Raw genomic sequence first — 21,672 nt, 5'->3', positions numbered from 1 at the left:
AAACAGACCTACACAATTTTAAAAAGCATCACTAGTGCTTTACAATATAGCTAAAAAGCCTCACGATCCTGATGTCACATGAGAATTTCCTTGATTAAAAATATCCCACTTGTAGACTGTAAACAGCAATTAAAAATCCTATCAGAGAAACCCTAATCCTACTTTAAGGACTACCTTGTAATGCCTAACAGTCCCCAACCCTGAGTAATTCAATGAACACTTCCATCATCAATTCTGACCTGGCTTAATAAAATGATTCAGAAGTTGCCATCATGCTAGTTTCAGGCCCAGTCGTATCATGTCTAACATTCACGTAGGGCTGACAAGGACAAGTAGCCTTAAAGTAATGACAGGACTAAGAAGAGAATCTGGCTGGGGAGGAAGGAAAAAGGGGTGAGTAAGGCAGGGAAGGGGAAGAGAGAAGTACAGAGAGGGACAGAGATCAGAGGCCCAGGTAACTTAGCTGGGTTCAGGAATGGCAGCCAGACGAAGCTGTGGCCTGGTCAACCTAGCTAAGCAATCCTAAGTTATGGGCTTCTATGGTAGAGCATACTAGTGCTATGTTTACAGGTAAAACTAGGTTTCAGGCTGTGCTTGAATCAAATATTGTCAATCAATTATTTGCTGCAATTGATTTAATACCACATGTACTACAGGTTAATGGACTCCTAATTATACATCGCCTATTTTCATTTAAAAACTCCTGGAAGTTTTTCAACAAGGTAGAACAAAAATACTGGCAACATATATGAAATTAACATTATGTAATATTTTCTTAATACACAGTAAAACCTGAAGAACTCAAAAGAGCTTTACAGTCTTACCCATCTGTCTCTTGAGGATGACCTAGTCTGAATAAGTTCCATGTTCTTGCAGGCAAGCAAGCGACTCCGAACTTTATATACACAACGGTATACTTCTGCCAAGGCTTTGCCAGGTTGGTATCTACAAAAAGAGAGACCCAAAATGGAAAAAAATCATACAAACTTTCTTTTAAAAATTGAAGTTGAACTTTTAAAAGCAGCTTTAAGTTACTTGCCTGCTCTCACCACAAGCTTGACTAAGTAAACTTGTATGTTTCAGAAGAGCTGCAAGAACAAATCTGGACACAGTATCTAGGAGTGATTCATTACTTAAAGTTGCAGTATCCCAATCTGAAAATAGAAAGGATACATCAAAACTGGCTACTGTTTGCAACAAACAAATATATTTTCAATGACATCATTAAAAAAAATCTTCACCCATTTAAATCTTTCAATTTAGAAGTAGTTTTAATACTTAAGAAATAAAAGTTTAGCATCAATAGCTCATAAATACATTGCTTCAGACAAATGTGTTTTGGTCTGCTCAAGGTACTTAAGTCTAACAGTCAGCCAAGGGCATGCACACAAACTTCTACCAGAGACTCAAAGAGCAGAACCCAGGGTGCAACCTCTCTTTCAAGCAAGGATACGGAGCTGCAGCTCTTCTTTTTACTGAGCCACTGATTTACACAGAACTTGTTTAGAAACGCACCATATTTGAGACTTTCTGCTCTTTTACACGTGGTTGATACTACATTCAAGAATTATTTCACAGACTCACTTATGATGAAAAAGCCTTATCTCCAGTAGGAAAGCCAACTATTAACACAAGCACAAGCTTAAGCACAAGTTTCACTGCTAATATTAACAAGAGACATTTTCAGGTCTCAAAATTAAGGTTTGTCCAGTATTTTCAGAAACTGGCTTTTTCATTTCAAAAGTTTTTCCCCACTTTAAAAAGATCTGTTATGAAAATATTATTGTTCTACTATAAAATAACCAAACTGCCAAGGAAGCCTCCACAAGGCACCATAATTTTTCATGGGGGAAAAAAATATTACTGTCCCACTTAGTTACAAATATTTTCATAATATTTTTTTCAATTAAATATTATCTATGAATTCTTGAAACTGCTGTAAAAATCAAAAAAGCTTACCTGGCCACATAATGTTTAGTCTAACACACCTGCTGCTCAGCAAGTTCCATTACTTTGCATTTGATGCTACGCTAACTGTCACCATACAACTTCCAGTCAGCTTGCATTATGAACAGAGCAGAACCGCATCAACTTCTAAAACACCCAATTCCATAACCAAAATAATACATATTAGCCCATTTATCTCAGATTTTGCAAACAGACAACCTGCATTTTTTACTGGAATTCCTACTTCTGTGGAATTCTGCAACAGACTTCTCTGTGTTGCTCTGAACAAGAACACAATACCATTTGCTGTCTTCTTGATTTGGCCTAGCTTGGCCAGAGCTACAGAAAATTATCTCTGGATCCAGTAGAAAGTTACAGTACAACCACAATGCTTAGTGGATCTCATTAAAAGGAGACCTAGGAAGCTTGAGCAGGAACCCAGATTTTAGGCAATAAGCATGAAGAACCATTAATACTGTAAGGCCAGACTCCCAGAGCCTTGAAAAACAAAAGATGACTTACCCCTTCGTCCCATTCCTAATATATTTTGCAAGTTACTTTGCCTTCCCCCATCTATTGCCCATCAATTTTTCTTTTTAATTCCAAGTTTCACCCTGCTCTACTAGGAAAACAGAAACACCAACAACTGAGTAAGCAAACAAGAGTCTCTCTTTTCCAGTTTGGAGGGAAAAAGAACATTGAACTACATGTTTGCCAAACACTGGAATCAATGTCAAAAATAAGTAACAGAAAAGGCAAACGAAAGACCGTGGAACATGACAATAAATTATTGTATCATGTTACAAAATTAAAAGTCATTGCCAAGGAAAATATTGGATTCTGCCAGGTATGTAGTTGAAGCATGCAATATGCTTTTAACACACACACGTATATATATTTTCAACATCTTACCTTTACTAACAGCATAGTCTTGCATACTGATCCAGAGGCTCCTTGCTGGCTCTTTTGTACAACCCAAGGCCAAATCAACATACACGGAAATCTCAGGTCTCAGCTTATAATCAAATGGCTTCTGTTCCTCATTTCCAGATAGGGCCACTTCTAATAAGGAGCTCATGCATTTGTCTAACAGAAGGGAAATACTTAAGAAGTTAAACTCTGCAAATTTTGAGGATTACATGCATCTACCTAAAAGCGTATAAAACAGCTTTCACTCTCCACTTCTTTAAAAAAAAAAAATAAAAAAAAAATCAAGACATCTCATTGTCTGACTACAAACTCACATTAGGTAAGGAGTAAAGTGACTCAGAGTTACAATTTACGTAAAACATATGAAGATTTAGAAGCATTATCCAACTCTGCTTCAATAGCATAATTCTGTATCATTAATTCTACCTGAACTATATAGCCATACACTTGCAATTATTGTATCTTCAGACATGGACCCATCTCAAAATACTACGTCTTGTAAATAAGTCTTGAAGTAGTCTACTCAGAATCAGAGGAAGAAGATGATGTGAACTAACAGGAACAGGCCACAGAGAAGCAGAAGCAAGTGCATTATTCAGATAGGAAGGGATGACTAGAAATACTAGTGCTCAGTCCTGTTAACACTTCTGGTAGATCAGAAGGATTGAAGTTTGTTAATAGTATTATTTCTAATTAATAAAAATTCCACTTTGTAAGTAGAATACAATTTAAGATAATCTTTTTCAATACTAAATATGAACAATGGAGCCCCTGGTGTGTCTGTTAAATGCTAAGCATCTAAGAGTAAAACATTTAAATTTAACTCAGTGAAGTCTGTGTTACTTCTTTCTCTGAGAAATTGCAGATTTTTCTTCTTCTGTATGCATTTACAAGACCCTTTGTAAACTACAGCATATAATTAAATATCCATTTTCCAACTTTCTGTATTACTATGTGAATAGACAAGAATGCTGAAAGACATACCCTAAGTACACAGACTTATTCAAACATCATCAGAAATTTCAAAACTGAACTCAAATATTTACAATGACAATTAGACACTTGCATTTAACAGCTTACCTAAGTGAGGAATATCCATTTCCACTCCATCACTGAAAAGTGGAGTTTTCAACCAATAGGCTGTATCTTGTTCTTCAGGGGACACTGGAGGTCCTTGAAGCATGCCACCAAGACACCGCCCAATAAGCAAAGCTACAGTTCTCTCTAGATCAACAAGCCATACCCAAGACTGGGCAGGCTGTGGTAAGGGCACTCCAGCAGGATCAATTAATTCAGGTCCACCTAAAAGTATTAACAATGAATTGTCAAATTAGTCACTGTTGCCCAGATGTTAAAAACAATTCCAAAATTAGTAAAATCAATGGCAGATCTTGTTAATATTTCCCAGTCAATAGCAGATTTGCCCCTCAGTCAAGAACCTGTAAACTGAAGAAACAGCAGTTAGGACAAATAGGTCGCTTAACATTATAACTTCAGCAGCAGCAGAGGCCATCACCATTCACGGTCCAACTGTTCATACTCAGTGAAGTAAAGGCTCTTCTAAACTCTGCCCAAGCACTTAATTTTGTGCAATCCACATTTCTTTGTGTTCTGATAAACATGCATAGAGAAATGATACAACTGGAAACAGCACTTAATAAAAGCAGAAAACTTTGCCAAAAATACTAATGAAAAATTCAATGAACAGCAAATAAGTATAGCACCTCCTATCACAAATGTCGGTCGCTTTCCCTCTGCTTTTATATTTCTGTTTCACTGGCATCGGAAATATCTGGTGGCACGTGTTCAGGAATTTAGCAGGTAATCCATGATTTTAAGTTAAAATTCTAGTACACCATGAAATGGAAAGCGAAAGTAAAATTTGGACATGAAAGTAAACAGATCATGCCAAAATTATCTATTAGCTGCATCAGGGGAAGTTCAGATTGAACAGTATGAAAAGGTTCTTCACAGAGAGGGTGGTCGGTCACTGGAACAGGCTCCCCTGGAAACTGGTCATGGCACAAAGCCTGTCAGAGTTCAAGGAGCATCTGGACGGTGCTCTTAGTCATATGGTTTAGTTTTAGGCAGTCCTGTGAGGAGCAGGGAGTTGGACTCCCATGATCCTTATGGGTTCCTTCCAACTTGAGATATTCTATGATTCTGTCATTCTAAAATCAGTGTTTCTTTTACAAGTAAAGAATGGTATTTTTATGTATTACAAACTTAGTATTTTCAGTTCAATATATATTTCCCATATCGCTCTTGGATTCCAACACAAGTCAATATACATTCTGGGTTTAGAGAATAAAAAAAGGTGACAAGCCATTTTTTATTTTTCAGATTAAACAGTGTGTTACTTATTACCCTTACCATGAAGTGGCCACTGTAATTCTTGATCTTCTAAAAGGGCTGCAGCAGGTAACAGTCTATTAAGACGATCTAAAGGTGGCAACAGATCTAGCAGGTAACTCAACAAAGGCCGAGCTACTGATACTGGCAGTAACAATAATGAGTTGACAATCTGAGAGAGCATACTACCAGCAGCTGATACATAAATTACATCTACAGAGAAGAAAAAAAAAAACCAACTATAATTATAATTCACAATATAATTATATTCCAAGCACAATTTAACAAGTCAGAAAGAACAGCATAAAAGTATCTCAGCTGTCTCAAGTGTACATGTTGAATTGGGAGGTTTGTTTAATAATTATTAATCCATTCCATATTTTACTTCTACGCTTTTCAGCAATCTCAAAAAAAAAAAAGTACTCCTAAAAAGAGAAATCTAGAACTAATGAAACTGAAACAAAAATGCACAGAGACAATATCCTCTCTATTCTGTATTTTTCCTGTATGCAAAATGTTACATCAAAAGCACGAACCAGATGCTATCCTTGAGTAGACACTTAATTTCCTCCTTTGGGGGAGGCTTGGGATGTCTACTTTATGCAGATATAGGAAAAATAAGGTATTTTATTATTCAAATCTAAACAAACAAGAACTGCCTTAAGCTTACGGTGCCACCACTACTGATTTTTCCATGAACATTTACCTCTCAGTTTTTCCCCAACGCTACCATTCCAAGAGCTTTCTTTAAGCAGTGTTGCAGAACGGGAATAGATATCTGTAGCGTGAGGCAATAAAAGCTGAAGGTGTTTGTGAAGTAGTGCCACACTGCTGGAATTCTAGAAGGAAACAAACAACCAAACATAAGAATAATTCTGTAAATGTATTTAAGGCGTTCATTATTTGAATCAGTTTAGCCTTCACCTACTCAGAAGACTTTCAACAGGAATCTTACAACATTCTGGTGCTCATGCATATTGAATTAATTCCCCCCCCCCAAATGATAAAAATAAGGACACACACCTCACTAACACTGTTGATGTGGCAATAAGCCAGTAACTGTTTCTGCAGTGAGCATAAAAGCTCATGAAGATGAGCAGGTTGGCTGTTTTCTGATGATGATGTACCCAATAAAAATTTATCACTGTTTTTTTCCAGTTCTCCAAAGGCTTGGTCCTAGACAAAAAGGGGAAAAAAAAGAACAATTAACTCTTTCTTCAAACGCTAGAATACTTTCATAGCACCTTAAAAATAAGCTTTTGTATCTTTACCTTGTGCACCTGTGATTATCAAAGAAATTGGATCGTGTCAAGTGGATCATGGGATAACCAAACTTGAAACTACAATCGTTTAGAATGTCACAGTAGTGATTGTGATAGCTGCCAAGCAAACATTTCTATTCTAAAACCAGTATTTTCAGATGCAGAAATATTTTTCGTTCAACCCACCAAGGATAACTGGATGAAAGAACTCACTCCCCACCCTGACCCCTGAATCACAATATGTTAAAATAAGCAATAATCCTTTAGAATTTATTGCAGGCTGGCACATAAAATGTTTCAGATTAGAATCCTTCCTTGCATTATCTAGGATGGCAATAAAAGGAGCAGAAGGTAGATACCTGCTTGACTTCATTCTGAATTCTATTGAAAAAAAATGAGTTAGTTTCAAGTAGAAAATTCAAAGTAGATAGCTCAATCTAGATGCCTGGTGGAGGTCTGGAGAAAAGAACAAAAAACTACCAACCCTCACCCTCAGGAGACAGGGATACTATGCCAGAAAAGTAAAAATCTCTGATTTCCTTTCACTGTTATATTTAACTGGCTAGTTGAATAAAAAGGTGAGAGAGAGTCCGTTACTTGCTTTTACGCTCCCCTAAACTTTTCATCAGCCTCTAAGGTTACACAGCTAAGAACAACAATCTGTTTGACAGACTACATGTAATAAGATGGCTGACCTGTACTTGCTGAACTCTAAGGTAGTTACCCTAGTGAAGTTAAACAGATTCACGTTCCTGGTGTCTGCCTATCTTTCTCTGGTGACTGAGATTATACTGAGAAAAAGGGTTCCATAAAATCTTACTTGATCAGTTACATTCTATCTTCCAAAACATTTTGAAGCCAAAGTAAGAGCAATAAAATACTTTAGTCTGATATGAAACCATCTACATTTACGTAAGCCAAGCTGAACAATAAATACCGCTACAATAACATTAGAACCATAATGTTAGAGAAGATTTAACTGATTCGAGTCCACTGCAGGACAAATACATATGGCAGTACTACTTTAGATAAACAAAAAGAGCACCATTTTCTGAAAGCAAGGAAAAACTTTTAACCCTTTTAAGTATTCAAAATTCATTACCATTTAAAAAATAAATACAAGACCTATACATACTGTATAAAATCCCAAATTTCTTAGAAGAGTCTTCATTAAGATTTCAGCTAGATGAGTATCCGGATGACTGCTCTGGACAGCATATGTTTGATCAGAGAGATTTCCATAGCTGATACATAACGAGGAAGTTTCTGTGGCATCAGATGGTGAGCTATAGCCAAGCAGGGAAGCTACATGGGTGTGATCCTGCAAGCTTGTCAGAATAATATCCAATTGCATTCTCTAAAGAAAAATATTCAGACACAAGAAACACCCTTTGTTAATGAAGACAAAATAATGAGCTAAGAAGAAAAAAGCATCAGGCATAGTTACGCAATAAAAATATTCTAATGAGATGTGAAAATAAGCTGGAGGACTTTACCAAAAAAATCCAAACAATTTTTTCTGCAGATTTGTAGTATTAGAGAACAGATAAATACATCGAATTATATGACCATAGCTAGTAACAATCTGAGATTAAGAGAGAGAGAGAGACTAGATATCGGACCAAATGCTTTCCCCAGTTTGTTCTAGTTGTCTGATTATTGGGGGGGGGGGGGATGGGCGGAGCAAGGGGGGTAATTATTCTAATCTATACATAGGAAAAAGGAAAAGGGTAAAAAGCAGGGCAAGCATACATTAGACCAAGGGAGGTGTGGCAGGTGCAGAGTAATAACCTTCAGTTTCAGTATTGTTCCGCACTGTTGCTGGTTATGATTCCTGAAAAACCTAAACTTGCTCTACCCTAGTAATTGCCAGGGGTTTTAGTTTGTACCAGTACTAATCTTCAGAAATCTTTAGAACATTAGAATCAGAAGATCCTTCTTCATAGTTTCAGTATCAGTGTAAACCAGTCTATTCCATAGTTTATAAAATAAAGGATTTGACCAGGATCCTATGTGTACAGAACTGAATAACATTTTCTCTCATTTTTTAACCTGAGACTACTGCTGAAGCTTCAGTTCATACTGCCCTCAAGGATAGGAACAGATGTTCCTTTAATTTTTTTTCCTTCCATTTGTACAATACTGGGCAAGTCTCCTAACCTGCATTAATTCCTGTTCTTTACATTCAAGAAAGAAAAAGGGAAAAAGGAGCATCCCAGTCATGTTTGCAAAGTAGAGTGAAATCCATGTAGGAAAAGCATTATACAAGTATTCTTCCCAGAAAACAGTTAATTTTCTGTTACCAAGACTTGTTATATCAGGCTAGTATTCAAAAATATCTAACGTTTAAACGTGTCTAGATACTCGGACACAGCAATTCCTAACCTTTCTGTAGTCAAGCTTCACTTGAGAAAACACGTGGTGCTCCTTACCTCACTAGATTCTGATTTAGCCAGGCTACTGATTTTGTTAAGTTGCATTTTGCACTGCATCTCACCAATAACGTGCTTGCACTCTGCAAATGAGGCTCACCTCACTGCTCAAAATGTTCTAGCAAAAAAAAACCCAAAAAAACCCAACCAAACCAACTGCTTTCAAAGCATGGCATATTTTTACTTGACCTTACCTGTCCTTTTGATAAGCTTTCCCATCTATCAGGACCTTGGGGTAGAAGAGAATGTAGCAATTCCATTCTCTCTCGCAATGGAGGAAGTAGCATAGTTGCTCCTACTGACAACGTCTCAATTACTACCTAAAATTAGAGCAGCAGAAAATACTTTTCCAGTGAGGGGTGGGGAGCATACCATATATCCAAAACATCCACTTACTTTCATTTAACATCAGAATTCTATCACACAATAGCACGTTAATCTTTTATTCTGTGATGCACAGAAGGATGCACACTGAAGGAGCAAAATGAGACCAATGTATTGTGAAAACAGTAAAAAATTCTTTCTAAGTTGCTATTTCCTGTAAGAGTGCCATCTTAGGAGAAGTTACTCAAGTAAATTAGCTACTCAATCCACACCATTAACATTTCAGGCTCATTATTACAAGCAATAAAAATGAAAATGCTATGAAATAAAAGCAGCTTTTTGAAATTCTCATTCTCCACTGCTTTCAGATTGTAAAACAGTGATGGTGATTAAATATTTTAACTTTAATGAGTAAAATTTGTAAGTCAGAATAATGTTCATCAGAGTACCACATTCAGAAAGTCAGAGAACTCTCTAATTACACAGTCAAAGAAAGAAAGGAGAGTAGCAGAATTTTCACGTGTAAACAAAAAAGCATTACTTACTTCCTGAATTTCATCAGGAACAGAAGAGTCCATCAGTCTAAACAACAAATTTCGAAGAGGACCAGCTTGCCGGCCAAGAATGCTAGTAGCTACACCTCCAGCCAGTGCAAGTGCAAGATGATTAGAAAGCAGCTTCAAACACAATTTAAGAAAATTGTGATGTTCCCTGTAAGAAGAAATACATGCCTGTTAATGTCTCCAATTATTAGCCTTACTTCCTTTCACTTATTTGTGCATGAAGCTTTTAACTGCTCATTTGATTTTGCATACCAGAAAGATAAGTAAATTACAGCTGGGACTTTAAAGAAACGCCTCTGAAAACCTACTGCCCATCTGCTTAAAAGAACAAAAAACAAAATCAGAATAGAGAAAAGTGTCTTTGTGTACAATGGTTCCAAGAGGCATTCAGTTTAGAAATGTAGTCCCATGAAGCAAAATCCCATGAGTCAAAATCATCCCAAAATACACAAGTAGACAGACAAATATATTCCTCACATAAAGGAAAAAATAAACCTTTTAAGATGTAATAAATGTAACCTTCTCTCAGAAGATTTAGGAGTACAACAAATTGGATCAAAAATGAAAAGTCGGAATAGTAATTTGCAGCCTTCTTAAAAAAGAAAACTTCTGAAAAAACTCTGTAGCAAGGAAAAAAGATTCATAAGGATCTTTGATACTTATAGTGTTTTTTGCAAACGTCAGTGAGGAAACATTCATGCTTTTGTATTTTATAGCAATACATTTAAAACATCACCTTTGGTGAAAAGAATCAAAATCTGGAAGCTATAATAGCAATTACTGATGATTTGTCAAGCAGCTGTTTTAGTCAACATGGCTCTATCAAGATAGGCTTGGTTTTGTTGCATTTCATTTTCTGGAGCACCTTCCAGAAAAGACAAATTTGTGGAAGTACATAAAGGCTCCCCAAATCCAAAGCAAGGAAAATGCTTCTTGCCTATATATTTCAAACTTAAGTGACATTTCATGTCTATGAATCTCACGTTTGTGAGAACCAGCTTGCATTTTCAAAACTAATGGAATATCTTATCTTGGAAAAAACAAACAAACAAACAAAACCCCACCAAAACAAAACAACACGTGGAACTGATCATGAAATATCCCAAATTGTCCACTAATGTGTCCTCCTCTGTCTGTATCAGAGGCAAACTGCTGTAACTGTAATACTACATCTCATTACAAAGTTTCATAGACAAATCAGTTACTGAAAAAATTGAACTGCCTTTCTCCATTTTGTTCATTCAGATGGAAAACAGTTATGCTACTTGACACAGCCTGAACAACAGAGTCATACGTGACCTTTAAAAAAGTCTTCCATGCATTCTGAACAACTTCTGTCTCTCCAGAGGTGATCAGAGACCTTGAGCTGCAAGAAGGAAATAGCCAACCCTCACATGCTAAAAACGCTTGTAGAAAAATATCCTAATTCCTTAGATAGAAATAGGGTTTTATCAAAGCATTGACCCCAATTCAAAACACAATGGCAATTATACATCTCCCCATCTGAGCATCATACATGTGTTGGTCAATAACTGAATGTTTGGATTGATGGCTTATCACTTTAGAAGTTTTTTTTTGCCTGAGCTTATCAGTAGATTAGAGTCAGTAAGCATCCACTCAAACTGGTTACAGGAGGAAGAACTTGCAAAGTAGAAATAATGTACAGAAATAGTAAAAGCATTTCAACTATATAGAAAAATGTGTTTTAAAGGATAACTCTGGAAGAAAATATTTCACTCAGAGCATAATTAAAATAAATTCCAGACAAAAGATCCTGCTACACTTGAGGCACTGAAAAGCTCCTGTGCTATACAAACAAAAGGCACCTGAAAGAGCAAATAAACCAGACTTTTGCTTGTTAAAGAAAAGACTAACCAGAACTAAGCCATGCACCACTGCTGTAAAGAAAATAATTTATAAAGATCTATAACATGCATATGCTGTATATACCTTGATGAAGGAAAAGGAAGAGGGGGAATTTCACTGTTAATTTTGTCACAGTAGTGCTCAAGAAAACAACGAAGATGCGAAAAGGTACTTTCTTCAAGGTCTACGCAATAGGGTCTGTGCCATGCCACAACTTGCCTGGAATCAAACACCAAAATACGTTAACCTCTGAAAATATTCCAACTGCTTTAATAAATTAACAATTTATGTAGGTTGAGTACACACTTGACCGAAACAATTTTTTTCTTACAACAAACTAATACGATTGAGGCAGACTAACTTCCAGAACCTTGAAGGTACTTTCTTCTCTCTTTTCTGTAAAGGTCTTTACAAATCAAACATTCTTCACTTATGAACAAAAATACCTACAATGCCATAAATATAAAGCCATATGTATTTAATCTGATTCGTGCAAAAGCTGACCAGTATTTATAAAGCTGTTTTAGTATAAATGGTGGATTATAAAGAGACTTTCGTACAATGTAGGGAGAATTCAAAAGGGGTAGTACCACTTAGTACTATTTGAGTCTCACTATTTCCTTAATTCATTTTTTTAAGATAGCTCCCTTTAAAACAGGGCATTGAAATTCTTCCTGAATTATCTTCCAAATATTAAGTTTTTCTATTCCTTTGTGTTAGTCCATACATAAATCTCGAGTTTACCGGTTCACTTCAATCACTTGCTCACGTCTTTGGTGTAACAAAGTATTATTTCAGTTATTGTATATTAATAACCAAACTATTTATTTAGGTACCTGGTTTTAGTTTAGCTTAACATGTAACCACCCAGAAATTTGTTAAGATGTTTAAATCCACATCAGTAATTTGGCTAAAGTTCCCCATTTCCCAAAGTCTTGTGCTTAGTTTGCTCCTTGTAACACTAAAGGAAATTGCCTAAGCCACAAAAAATCCCGTCAGAAGAACAAAATAAAAAATTCTGAGTTGTTTCTCCTCCTACTGCCTAACTTGTCGATTTTTACAAACAGAGATAATTTTTGTCAATTTGTAATTTTGCAATTTGAAATTTGTAATTTTCGTATACAAAGAACTAATACCCAAATCCTTTGTGCTGCTATATTTTCACTTGTAATCTTTAGCAGTCTAAAAAGAAAAAAGAATAGAAGAGGAGAAAAGAGAGGAAGAGAAAGAGAAGGGGAGAGAGGAAGAGAGAAGAAAAGACTCTCCAGTCCAAAACATTACAAGCAGAATACTTGAAACACATGACGTGGTTAACACCTTCAGGAAAGAGTTACATGTACCCCAAAGTGGACTTGTATAGAGAGAATTTATACCTGTCCCCCAATGTCATTGTTACCTGTCCCTTGGAAGAGCTGTCCAGGCAAGGCTATGGGATGTTCCTGCTGAAATTTGTTGAATTGCAACTCCATCTAAACCACTTACTTTCTTCGGTTTAGTAATGGGACCAGTAGAGTTTCCCTGACCACACTGTCCCATTGAATTGTTACCCCACGCATAAACTTCATTATCTATAAACATAAATAAAGTAGAAAACAAAACCTGAGATACAATTGCTTTTGATCAAGAGGAGGGTCATGTATTTTTACACCTTTTTCTTTTTACCATGAGAAAGTGCCAAACAGTGACTGTCACCAATCGAAATATCAACTATTCTTGTAGCAGCCAGTTCTTCAATAAGCTTGGGTCTGAGAGCGGTTGCCTCTGAAGAGCCACAGCCGAGGCATGCACCACAGCCCCATGCATAAACCTAGAGCAAACAAACCACAAAATATCAGTATGTCAAATTTGTATTATTGGTGACCACAAACAAACAAAATACCAGATAACCACTTGCACAATAATTGTAATTACACTTTCAACAAAACACGCACAGTACTTTTATGACTCTAACGTACATTTCATATAATCTATATTTCTTCCCCTAACCACTCAGATCACTGGCCACAAAGCACATCAACAGGGAGGCTGTTGCAAGAAAAGAAACTGCTACAGTAAACTTCAACACTCCTAATCCATACTTTAAAAACCCTTTGAGGGTTTAGTATATAACATTATATAATATATTAACAATATTATAATTTAAAACATATTAATATAATATTATATAAATTATATTAAAAGCCTTTGAATCACACTGGGATAAGGGGGGGGTCAGTTAGGTTACATGTGTAGAAATGCTTATTCTATTACATGTATATACATCATGCCAATAAGGGCCTTCATTTACCACCTAAATATTTATCTCCAAGTTCTCCTGAGATTTTTCAGATTAGAAATAAAACTTCCAGTTAACATCTATATTCTAAAATACACATACATTTTAAAAAAACATTAAATCACTTAAGCACCTGAGTTGGTTAATGCATTAAAAATTACAAGCATTTCACTGCTTTTTGCTTCTAGAACCCACTTTGTTTCCTGAATCCAATTTGGTTTTGCACTGGTTACGTTTATTAACCTAAAAATAATTCGTTTTCTGTGGCTACGCAAGACTTTGGAAAAGTATATTTTTACATGACTCTTCAGCACGTTTTGAATTACTCTAGCGCATTAGGATCTTGGTACTTTAGTCAATCTCTAATCAAGAACTTCACTGATATTTAAGTACTAGTTGAATATTTTCTCAACAGTCAAAATAATAGATGATGAAACAATGAACCCACAGCATCTTTACCAACCTTTATAACTTCAGTGAAAACTTGTTTTTGCCTACCTGCCCTGTTGATGTCAAGGCAAGTGAAGACTGGCTCCCAGCACAAACTTTTCGAATAAACATTCCTTGCAAGGCTTCTATAACCTTAGGTTTATATACTCTGTTTGTATCACCATGACCAAGTTTGCCTACAAAAGGAGGAAACACAAGTGGAAGGTATTTTCAATACATAAACTACAACAATTAGAAGTACCCAAAAAGAATTCTTTTTGGATTTCCAAAAATGTTCGAGTATATTTTTAAAATTAAAACATATTACAATTTTTATAAAACCTATTCTCTTTCAATTGCAGTAATTACATACTTCAGGAAATATGTACTTACTGTAGTGTATTTAAAAATTTAAATATTAATTCCATTATCTACACTATTCATTGCCTGCTTTTAATTACTAAAGCCTTCCAAAGCACTGAACCTTTTCATATTTGGCAAAAAAAGATAAAAAAATTTCTCTCTCCTACTTTATAAAGTGACTTGAAAAAACCCCAACTTCTCTGCATTTTTTTCCTAACAGCTGTGTGCATTTGTGTAAACATTAATATTTTTATTCCCTTATTCCTCCTTTTAAGTTTCTCTTGAAAACAGCTATTCTTCTCCTCAATTTCACCATTTTCAATCAATGACCTCAAAAACAAGGACTGTCACTAGCCCATGTCAGTGTGTTGACAGAAAAACATTCCTCATAAGGAAGGAGAAAAAATAAAATCAAATGTGAAATATATTACAAAGACTGATAATTTCTACAAAGGTTATGCTTTGTTTCACGTTGGTTTAGCTTTCCTACAATATTTTAGTACCGCATTATTAATATCCAAAAGCCAAATTGTTTACAATTTACTGAAAGAGAAGAGCAAGCTCCAATACTTTGTGATGGTTAAGATGCCTATCCTGGTAAAAACTGATTTTTCAACTGAAATTACAGAAAGAGGGAGACAGAGGAGTGGGAATAATTCTATATGCGCATGCCAGAGCTAGCTTTCGAATGAAATTCAAATTCCTACCCAGTCCTATTAACTACCAATTTGATTATGAGATTTCTGTAGTCTGCATTTTCATCTCTTCTCACACTAAGCTAGGAAGCAATAATACAGCAATTTTAATCTGAGTTTTAATTTTTATTTAGCAGCATAACCAAATTTAGCTAAATAACAGTAATAGTAGAAAATGAATGATTCTGTCTTTGACAAAGCATCTACTGGCAATGAAGCTTAGAAGCCATTCATTTTTGAGATGGGAGATGTTTCTTCAAGAGGCAGTTTAAATGCAACAGTTTCTAGTACACGAATACAGTTATTGCCTTATCAAATAAGTGAGTTTATTTCAAAGTTCGCAGCAAAGCATTTTTTCCAAAATTGTTTATGCATTCATTGAGCTTTCTGTTGTGTGAAACCTCTCTTCCTTCTGATAATGTTTTTAAAGTCTATAATCTTGCAGTTAAACGTCAAATATTTTATTTAGATTTTACTAAAATCCTTTTCTTGAACAGCTACCAAATGACAAAAAAAACCCCAAACAAACAAAACACAACAACAAAAAAACCCCGAACCTGCAAGGAGTACTGAGTCTATGTGACAGATGGAATAAGACGAAAATTACTACCAAAATGTTAGTTTTACCTACCATTATCTCCTCCTCCAAATGACCATACTGTTCTCCCATCTTTGGACAGAGCTATTGTGTGTGAACTGCCACAGGAAACCTCTCCTACATTGCTAATATCTTTTACTAAGGTTGGAATGTTGCGACTGTTGCTGTCACCATGACCTAAGGAAAAAAGAAAAATATATTTTCTTTTTGTGAAGATTTAAGTTCTATTTATGGTTTGTAATTTCAGTAAGATTTTGCAAAACCTATATACAATGTAATTATCACAAATTATAATTTCTGCCCACTTTTTGGAAAGATTTGTAGTAAGGTTTGGAAGAGATCTGTAATAACGATAACAAACATTTAATTTTTATAAGACATACTCCAGAACACTTGTTCGTACCTTTCTGCCACTAAATCATAGGACTATTTTCTACCTAGTTTAAAAGAAATAAAAAGAGTTACTAGTACAACTGCCTTTAATACTAGTTGACTAGGTAGCCATACTACCTAATACGGGGCAGCAGGTAGCCTGAACAGCATGAGGAAGCTAAAGTAAGGGCACACTCTTACTACTGTCAATACAAGCATACATACTGCACAGACAAATAAACCCAGCAAACTAGTTAGTTTTAGACAATCCCAATTCTAACTGGTCCTTTCTGCAGAAGCCCAATACATTACAGTATCACCTACTTCATAATAAGCATGAGTTACATGTCTAATAAACTATGAAAATTCTGCAGATACGGAAGAAAAAATGGGGCACATAGGGAAAAGAATACTACATGGTATTCATAACTGATTAAATGTGAACAAGTTACTATGACCTAATTAAATGCCACCTTTTAGCTGCGCACTGAAACTCAAAGCTCCCCAAAGCGCATAAAAACCCCATATTAACCTAAAACTCAATGAGAACATTTCTACAATTCCCCTCAAAATTGTAGGTTAAACCTCTAACCCAGTGTGCTTTTCTTAACAGCAGGGATAGGCTCAGCAGTTCTGTTGATTACCTTGAAAATCTGTGACAGTTTAAGTTGTAAAACATTGTCCTCATCTTCTGCCCCGTCAGTTACTTGTTTTCACTCGTCTACTTGGCAATAATGACATTCAAAGCAAAGACAGCAGAAAGGAGCTAAAGGCCAATTTGAAGCATTTTTCTATGCAAAATGTTTGGTTCAACTGAGCCTGCTTAAGAAGGGTGTTTTTATACTAGGCATACCAGCTGCACAGCAAAGATGATGAAATAGACAAGTGAACTTTTAGCAAATAGAAATACTGTGGTTTTCGTTTCAGTTAAATTTAACTTTTTAGATGTATTAAGGTAAAATGACATTAAGCCACTCTGGCAAACTTAATTTCAAGTACCCTTATTAGTATCACATTAGAATCAGACCCTTGATATTATTAGCCAGTTATTCATGACTGTTCAAAGAACTATCCTCCCATCACTAGATCATGTTTATCTAGAATTCCAGTTTATTTAAAACGTGTACTGTTAACATTTAAGTGGCAGTGGCAATTATACACAGTCTTAGGAATGAAGGCAACTTTTCCTGAAAAGAAAAATATAGAAAAATTGAATCTTTGTAAAATTAACTGCATTGAAACCTTTTAAGAGTCTCTGCACTAGTTTTAATACAGTCACCTATACAGACACAGCTGTGTACATGTGTGCATATGTATGTGTATTTAGAGGGGACAATAAGAGAACAAGGCATATATATGTATAGTATCATTACCAGACACAGGAATTCTTCCAAGAACATCTCATGAAATTTTAAAATTACCTAATCTTCCAAAGTCTCCTTCTCCCCATGTATATAGCTCTCCATCTTCTGTAACAGCAGCACTATGTCTGTATCCAGCTGATACACATACAACCACCTACATTACATCCAAAAATAAAAATCAAGTTTTCATACAAATTGAATAGGAAGGTTGAAAGCTTATGGAAGTCAAGTTTCAGAAGCAGTAAATTGACTTGTTGACTTGTGTGGAGCAAGTACGCACATAAATTAATCTTTGCAATCTTTATTATTTAGTATTTGATAAGTGGAAATCAGTACACAAAGAGACAAGTTTATATATAAAAATGGTCATGATTTGTTTATCAAGCAAATCTAACATAATGATATCCTAGTCTTACATCAGTGGAACAAAAGAAAGCACCAGTGGATGTTTAAAACACTGGCCAAAACATAGACAGATAGGGAAGAGAAGGCCTTGTAGGACAATACAAAGCCACTTTTCAAATAAAGCCACTAAAAAAGTTGTATACAAAAAGTCCTAATGTTACAGCTAATAAAGGCAACCACCTCCTGGAATGTCACCACATTCCGCAAAAGCACATGAGCAAGTTTTACTCATAAGACTATGAGAAGGTTTACCAACAATGCCATTGTCCAAATCACACACCTAAAGGCAACCATAAGATTTAGTGCTTTGCTGAAAGTAGACACAGCTTCAAAGAGAAGTTTAGATAAAACACAGAACTTTCTCTTAAGATTTTATATACTTCAAATTTTACACAATATCACAACTGAACACAACAAAAACAGGTGTTCTACTATGCAAAACATACCTTTCCTTGCAGAGGACCCTGAATAAGTTTGGGATATTTCTGAGTTGAACTGTTTCCATGTCCCAGTTTTCCATAGTCACCGTCACCCCAGCTGAAGACTTCCCCTTCTGTTGTAAATGCTAAAGTGTGACCATCAGATCCCTTTGAAGATGACACTTTTTTAATAGACCTATGAGGCTCAAAAGTCAATTTTTTCAATGTGGACTGATTATTGGAGTCGCCCAGTCCTAGTCTCCCATAGCTGCCTTTACCACAGGCTCTAACAGAACCATCCGTAGAAATAACAAAAGTACAATATTGTCCAGCTTCAATCTATAAAAAAAGGTTAAAATAGTAAAAAAAAGAATGATTAGATAAATGTAAAATTCACATATAGGCCTAGAAGTCTGTATCTTTAAACAGAATGTCAGGTTTCTTTACATAACCTTTTCATATAACATGACGTAAAAATTAAGGAGAATTTGGACTTCAGAAGTAAAATTCAAATCCCTGAAAAATATTTTATGAGTAAATATATTTTCTTGAGGTAAAGGATGTAAATAGTGATTAATCCATTTTAGTTATTTGCATCTCTTCTACAGACTACAGAACTCAGGCTGCCTTCAGATCTCCAAGTCTGGAGATGGACAGTCTTTGAAGGTATCTTAATTTCTGAAGATTACAAAGTAACAGCTTGAAAAAGCACTGTAGGTTTTGCTTAATTTTAACCAGTACCAAGTGGCAACATTACAGAAATATGTCAAATGCTAAAAATCCACTACCATTTGAGACTATGCATTTTGATTACATAAACAGCAAAGAAACAAGACCAAAAGTTTTTAAGAAAGTAAGAACTTGCCTCTACTAGAAAGTCAGTGCACAGCTGAAGAACGACCTAATAGCAAACCAACTCACCCTGCAATAATTTCCTATAGGAATCTTAACACACCATAAGTGCAAAGCAGGTTCAAATCTGCAGCATAAAGGCACTGCATGTCCACAACATAAGACAGCACAAAGCAGGTGGTGGACTGCATGGTGACAGCCCTGTTTACTGCGAATTAAGTTCTTCATATAGACAAATCCTACAAAGATCATCAATGAAGGCTGAAGAAAAAATTCTTTATCCCAGCGAGAAATCACATAAATATGTTGTCTGGGTGTATACAGTACTATTTAAAGAGTAACTCATTCATTCAGATTACTCATTCCACTCTTGTCTGTTAGTGTTTTGTTTAAACAAAGTTTTTTGAATGCATAAACTTGCTTTATGATGCCTGGTGCTACAGTCCACTGGCATATAAAATGTATCAGTGAAGTCAATAGAAACAATTTCAGAAAACATACCTAAATTGTCTAGTGACCAAAAAAATGCTTTTACTTAAGTCAACACTGCAAAGCCAATATAGTAACAGAAAAGCAAACTATTCTATTCTGTGTCACGCATCAATAGAAGTGCTCAGTTGCACCTGCAGAATCTGTGACTGAGGGCAGAAAGAGCATACTGTACACTGATTTTCAGAAAGTTAATTATGGTTGCTGTGCCAGCAGTTAGCCCAGTCTGGACTTTTAAACTAGGGAACCTTGGTGTGAAAACCACCAAGGGGAAAGAAGATTGAGTAGTTAAGATACCTTTTAAACAACAGAAAAAAACAAAACAAAACACACCTACAGGCAAGCAAATTCATCCGTGCAAATGCATTTCATAACAAGTTAGATAATTCAATCATTCTTGTTACATGGATATTGATCTCTGTGTGTCATTAAAAAAGAAACAGAATGTTTCTTCCAGCCATCGATAAAAGTATCGAGATACTTTCAGTAAAATAACTTGTGTGATTAGTTCTGAGCATCATACCTTCGTTACAACTGACACTCAGAAATAAAGTACTATTTTCCAATTTCATACTATAACTATGAAGCTGTTAAATGTTACATAATGTGCCACTATAAATGCCACTCACAGTCTGTGCATCAGAAAAACTTGGAGCAAGCTTGGGTTGAAGTATTTTCTCTTGAGTTCCTTCTACCAGTTGATGACTGCTGTTGCTACCCCAAACATACACTTCACAGGTCTCAGAAACAATGGGAGCATCACCCGTTTGAATGCTGTCAGGGCTGGCACATGTTCTTGAGTAGTCGGATGCCATTCGGCAAACCTATTAAAATGAGAGATTTATTAACACAGTACCATTTTCATTTATTTCCATATAGTCGCAATGGTTAATGCAACTTTAACTTCCCCTCAGTATGATTCTCTGCCTAAAACACAAATCATCCATCCATCACCATATCATTAGCTTGCCCAAATTACTTTGTTTCTCTACATCTTAGTTTTTCACCTTTTTTTGCCTTCCTCCTCTACTCCAGAACAACTCAGGAGAGACTGGACCATACCCACATGCACACACCAATCAGATGTGTGAGAGGGAAGTAAACTACAATTACCTTAAAGTCAAGGTTCATTTCAAGACATACCTCTTCAAATAAACACAGAGCTGCCTCATAAAGAGAACATAAGCCATCAGAAGTTCTGGTTGGCTCTCTCCATTGACTTCGATCAGCGGATGACCCCTACAATTTTAAAATGTTGTTATTATGAGAAAAATACTTCCATATAGCAACAGTGCACCTGTACAAAATACATTAGGGATTTGTTCTTCCAGTTAAGCAAAATTAAAAGCTCTTTCTATAAACATAAGTAAACAACCTTTCTCCACTGAGCTGTGATATCTGCATATACCTCAGGATACCAAAAATGTGACAAGTGCCAGTTAAACATTCTTATTTATTCATTTTTGTGAAAATATCTGGGTTTAGAGTTAATTTCTCCTAATAATGTTTTTTTCTGAAATGCATGTCACTTGTGTTTAGTTTGAAGTGATTATTATTTAATTTAAAAATTACTAATCATCATTAGTTTTGTGTTTACATATCTTCCACATTTTGGTCTCTAATTTCATACCTAGTCCAAAACCAACAACAAATAAAGTTGCCCATCAAGATATTCTATCCAATTCAGATCCCGCCACTGCCATGCCCTTCTCATGGGCCCCATTCTTTAAATTTT

The 21,672-nt window shown here is 35.6% G+C and overlaps 1 protein-coding gene across 14 annotated transcripts in view; it reads right to left on the bottom strand.

Annotated features, from left to right (window-relative positions):
- The window catches only part of HERC1 (HECT and RLD domain containing E3 ubiquitin protein ligase family member 1), a 109,329-nt gene that overhangs the window by 66,546 nt on the left and 21,111 nt on the right, over positions 1-21,672 (bottom strand). For 13 of the 14 annotated variants that reach the window (XR_015701448.1, XM_087744463.1, XM_087744464.1 and 10 more), the window contains exons 3-21: positions 21,081-21,176; positions 20,567-20,761; positions 18,624-18,935; positions 17,830-17,926; positions 16,070-16,213; positions 14,450-14,577; positions 13,339-13,483; positions 13,073-13,244; positions 11,761-11,895; positions 9,793-9,958; positions 9,118-9,243; positions 7,627-7,848; positions 6,253-6,405; positions 5,936-6,068; positions 5,251-5,442; positions 3,958-4,179; positions 2,860-3,033; positions 1,040-1,154; positions 825-945 (exon numbers count right to left, since the gene is read on the bottom strand). Coding sequence is in view for 13 of the 14 variants with exons in the window: in XM_087744463.1 (XP_087600589.1) it covers positions 825-945; positions 1,040-1,154; positions 2,860-3,033; positions 3,958-4,179; positions 5,251-5,442; positions 5,936-6,068; positions 6,253-6,405; positions 7,627-7,848; positions 9,118-9,243; positions 9,793-9,958; positions 11,761-11,895; positions 13,073-13,244; positions 13,339-13,483; positions 14,450-14,577; positions 16,070-16,213; positions 17,830-17,926; positions 18,624-18,935; positions 20,567-20,761; positions 21,081-21,176 (3,048 nt within the window). In the remaining variant the exon portion in view is untranslated. The remainder of the gene's footprint in view (positions 1-824; positions 946-1,039; positions 1,155-2,859; positions 3,034-3,957; positions 4,180-5,250; positions 5,443-5,935; positions 6,069-6,252; positions 6,406-7,626; positions 7,849-9,117; positions 9,244-9,792; positions 9,959-11,760; positions 11,896-13,072; positions 13,245-13,338; positions 13,484-14,449; positions 14,578-16,069; positions 16,214-17,829; positions 17,927-18,623; positions 18,936-20,566; positions 20,762-21,080; positions 21,177-21,672) is intronic. The other variant, XM_087744475.1, reaches the window with a different exon arrangement.

The sequence above is a fragment of the Nipponia nippon genome, unplaced genomic scaffold (genome assembly GCF_047370975.1).
Source record: "Nipponia nippon isolate SJK-2023a ecotype South Korea unplaced genomic scaffold, ASM4737097v1 scaffold_9, whole genome shotgun sequence".
Classification (NCBI taxonomy): domain Eukaryota; kingdom Metazoa; phylum Chordata; class Aves; order Pelecaniformes; family Threskiornithidae; genus Nipponia; species Nipponia nippon.
Note: the sequence above shows the minus strand (reverse complement) of the source record. Positions and strands in the feature narration are given on the sequence as shown.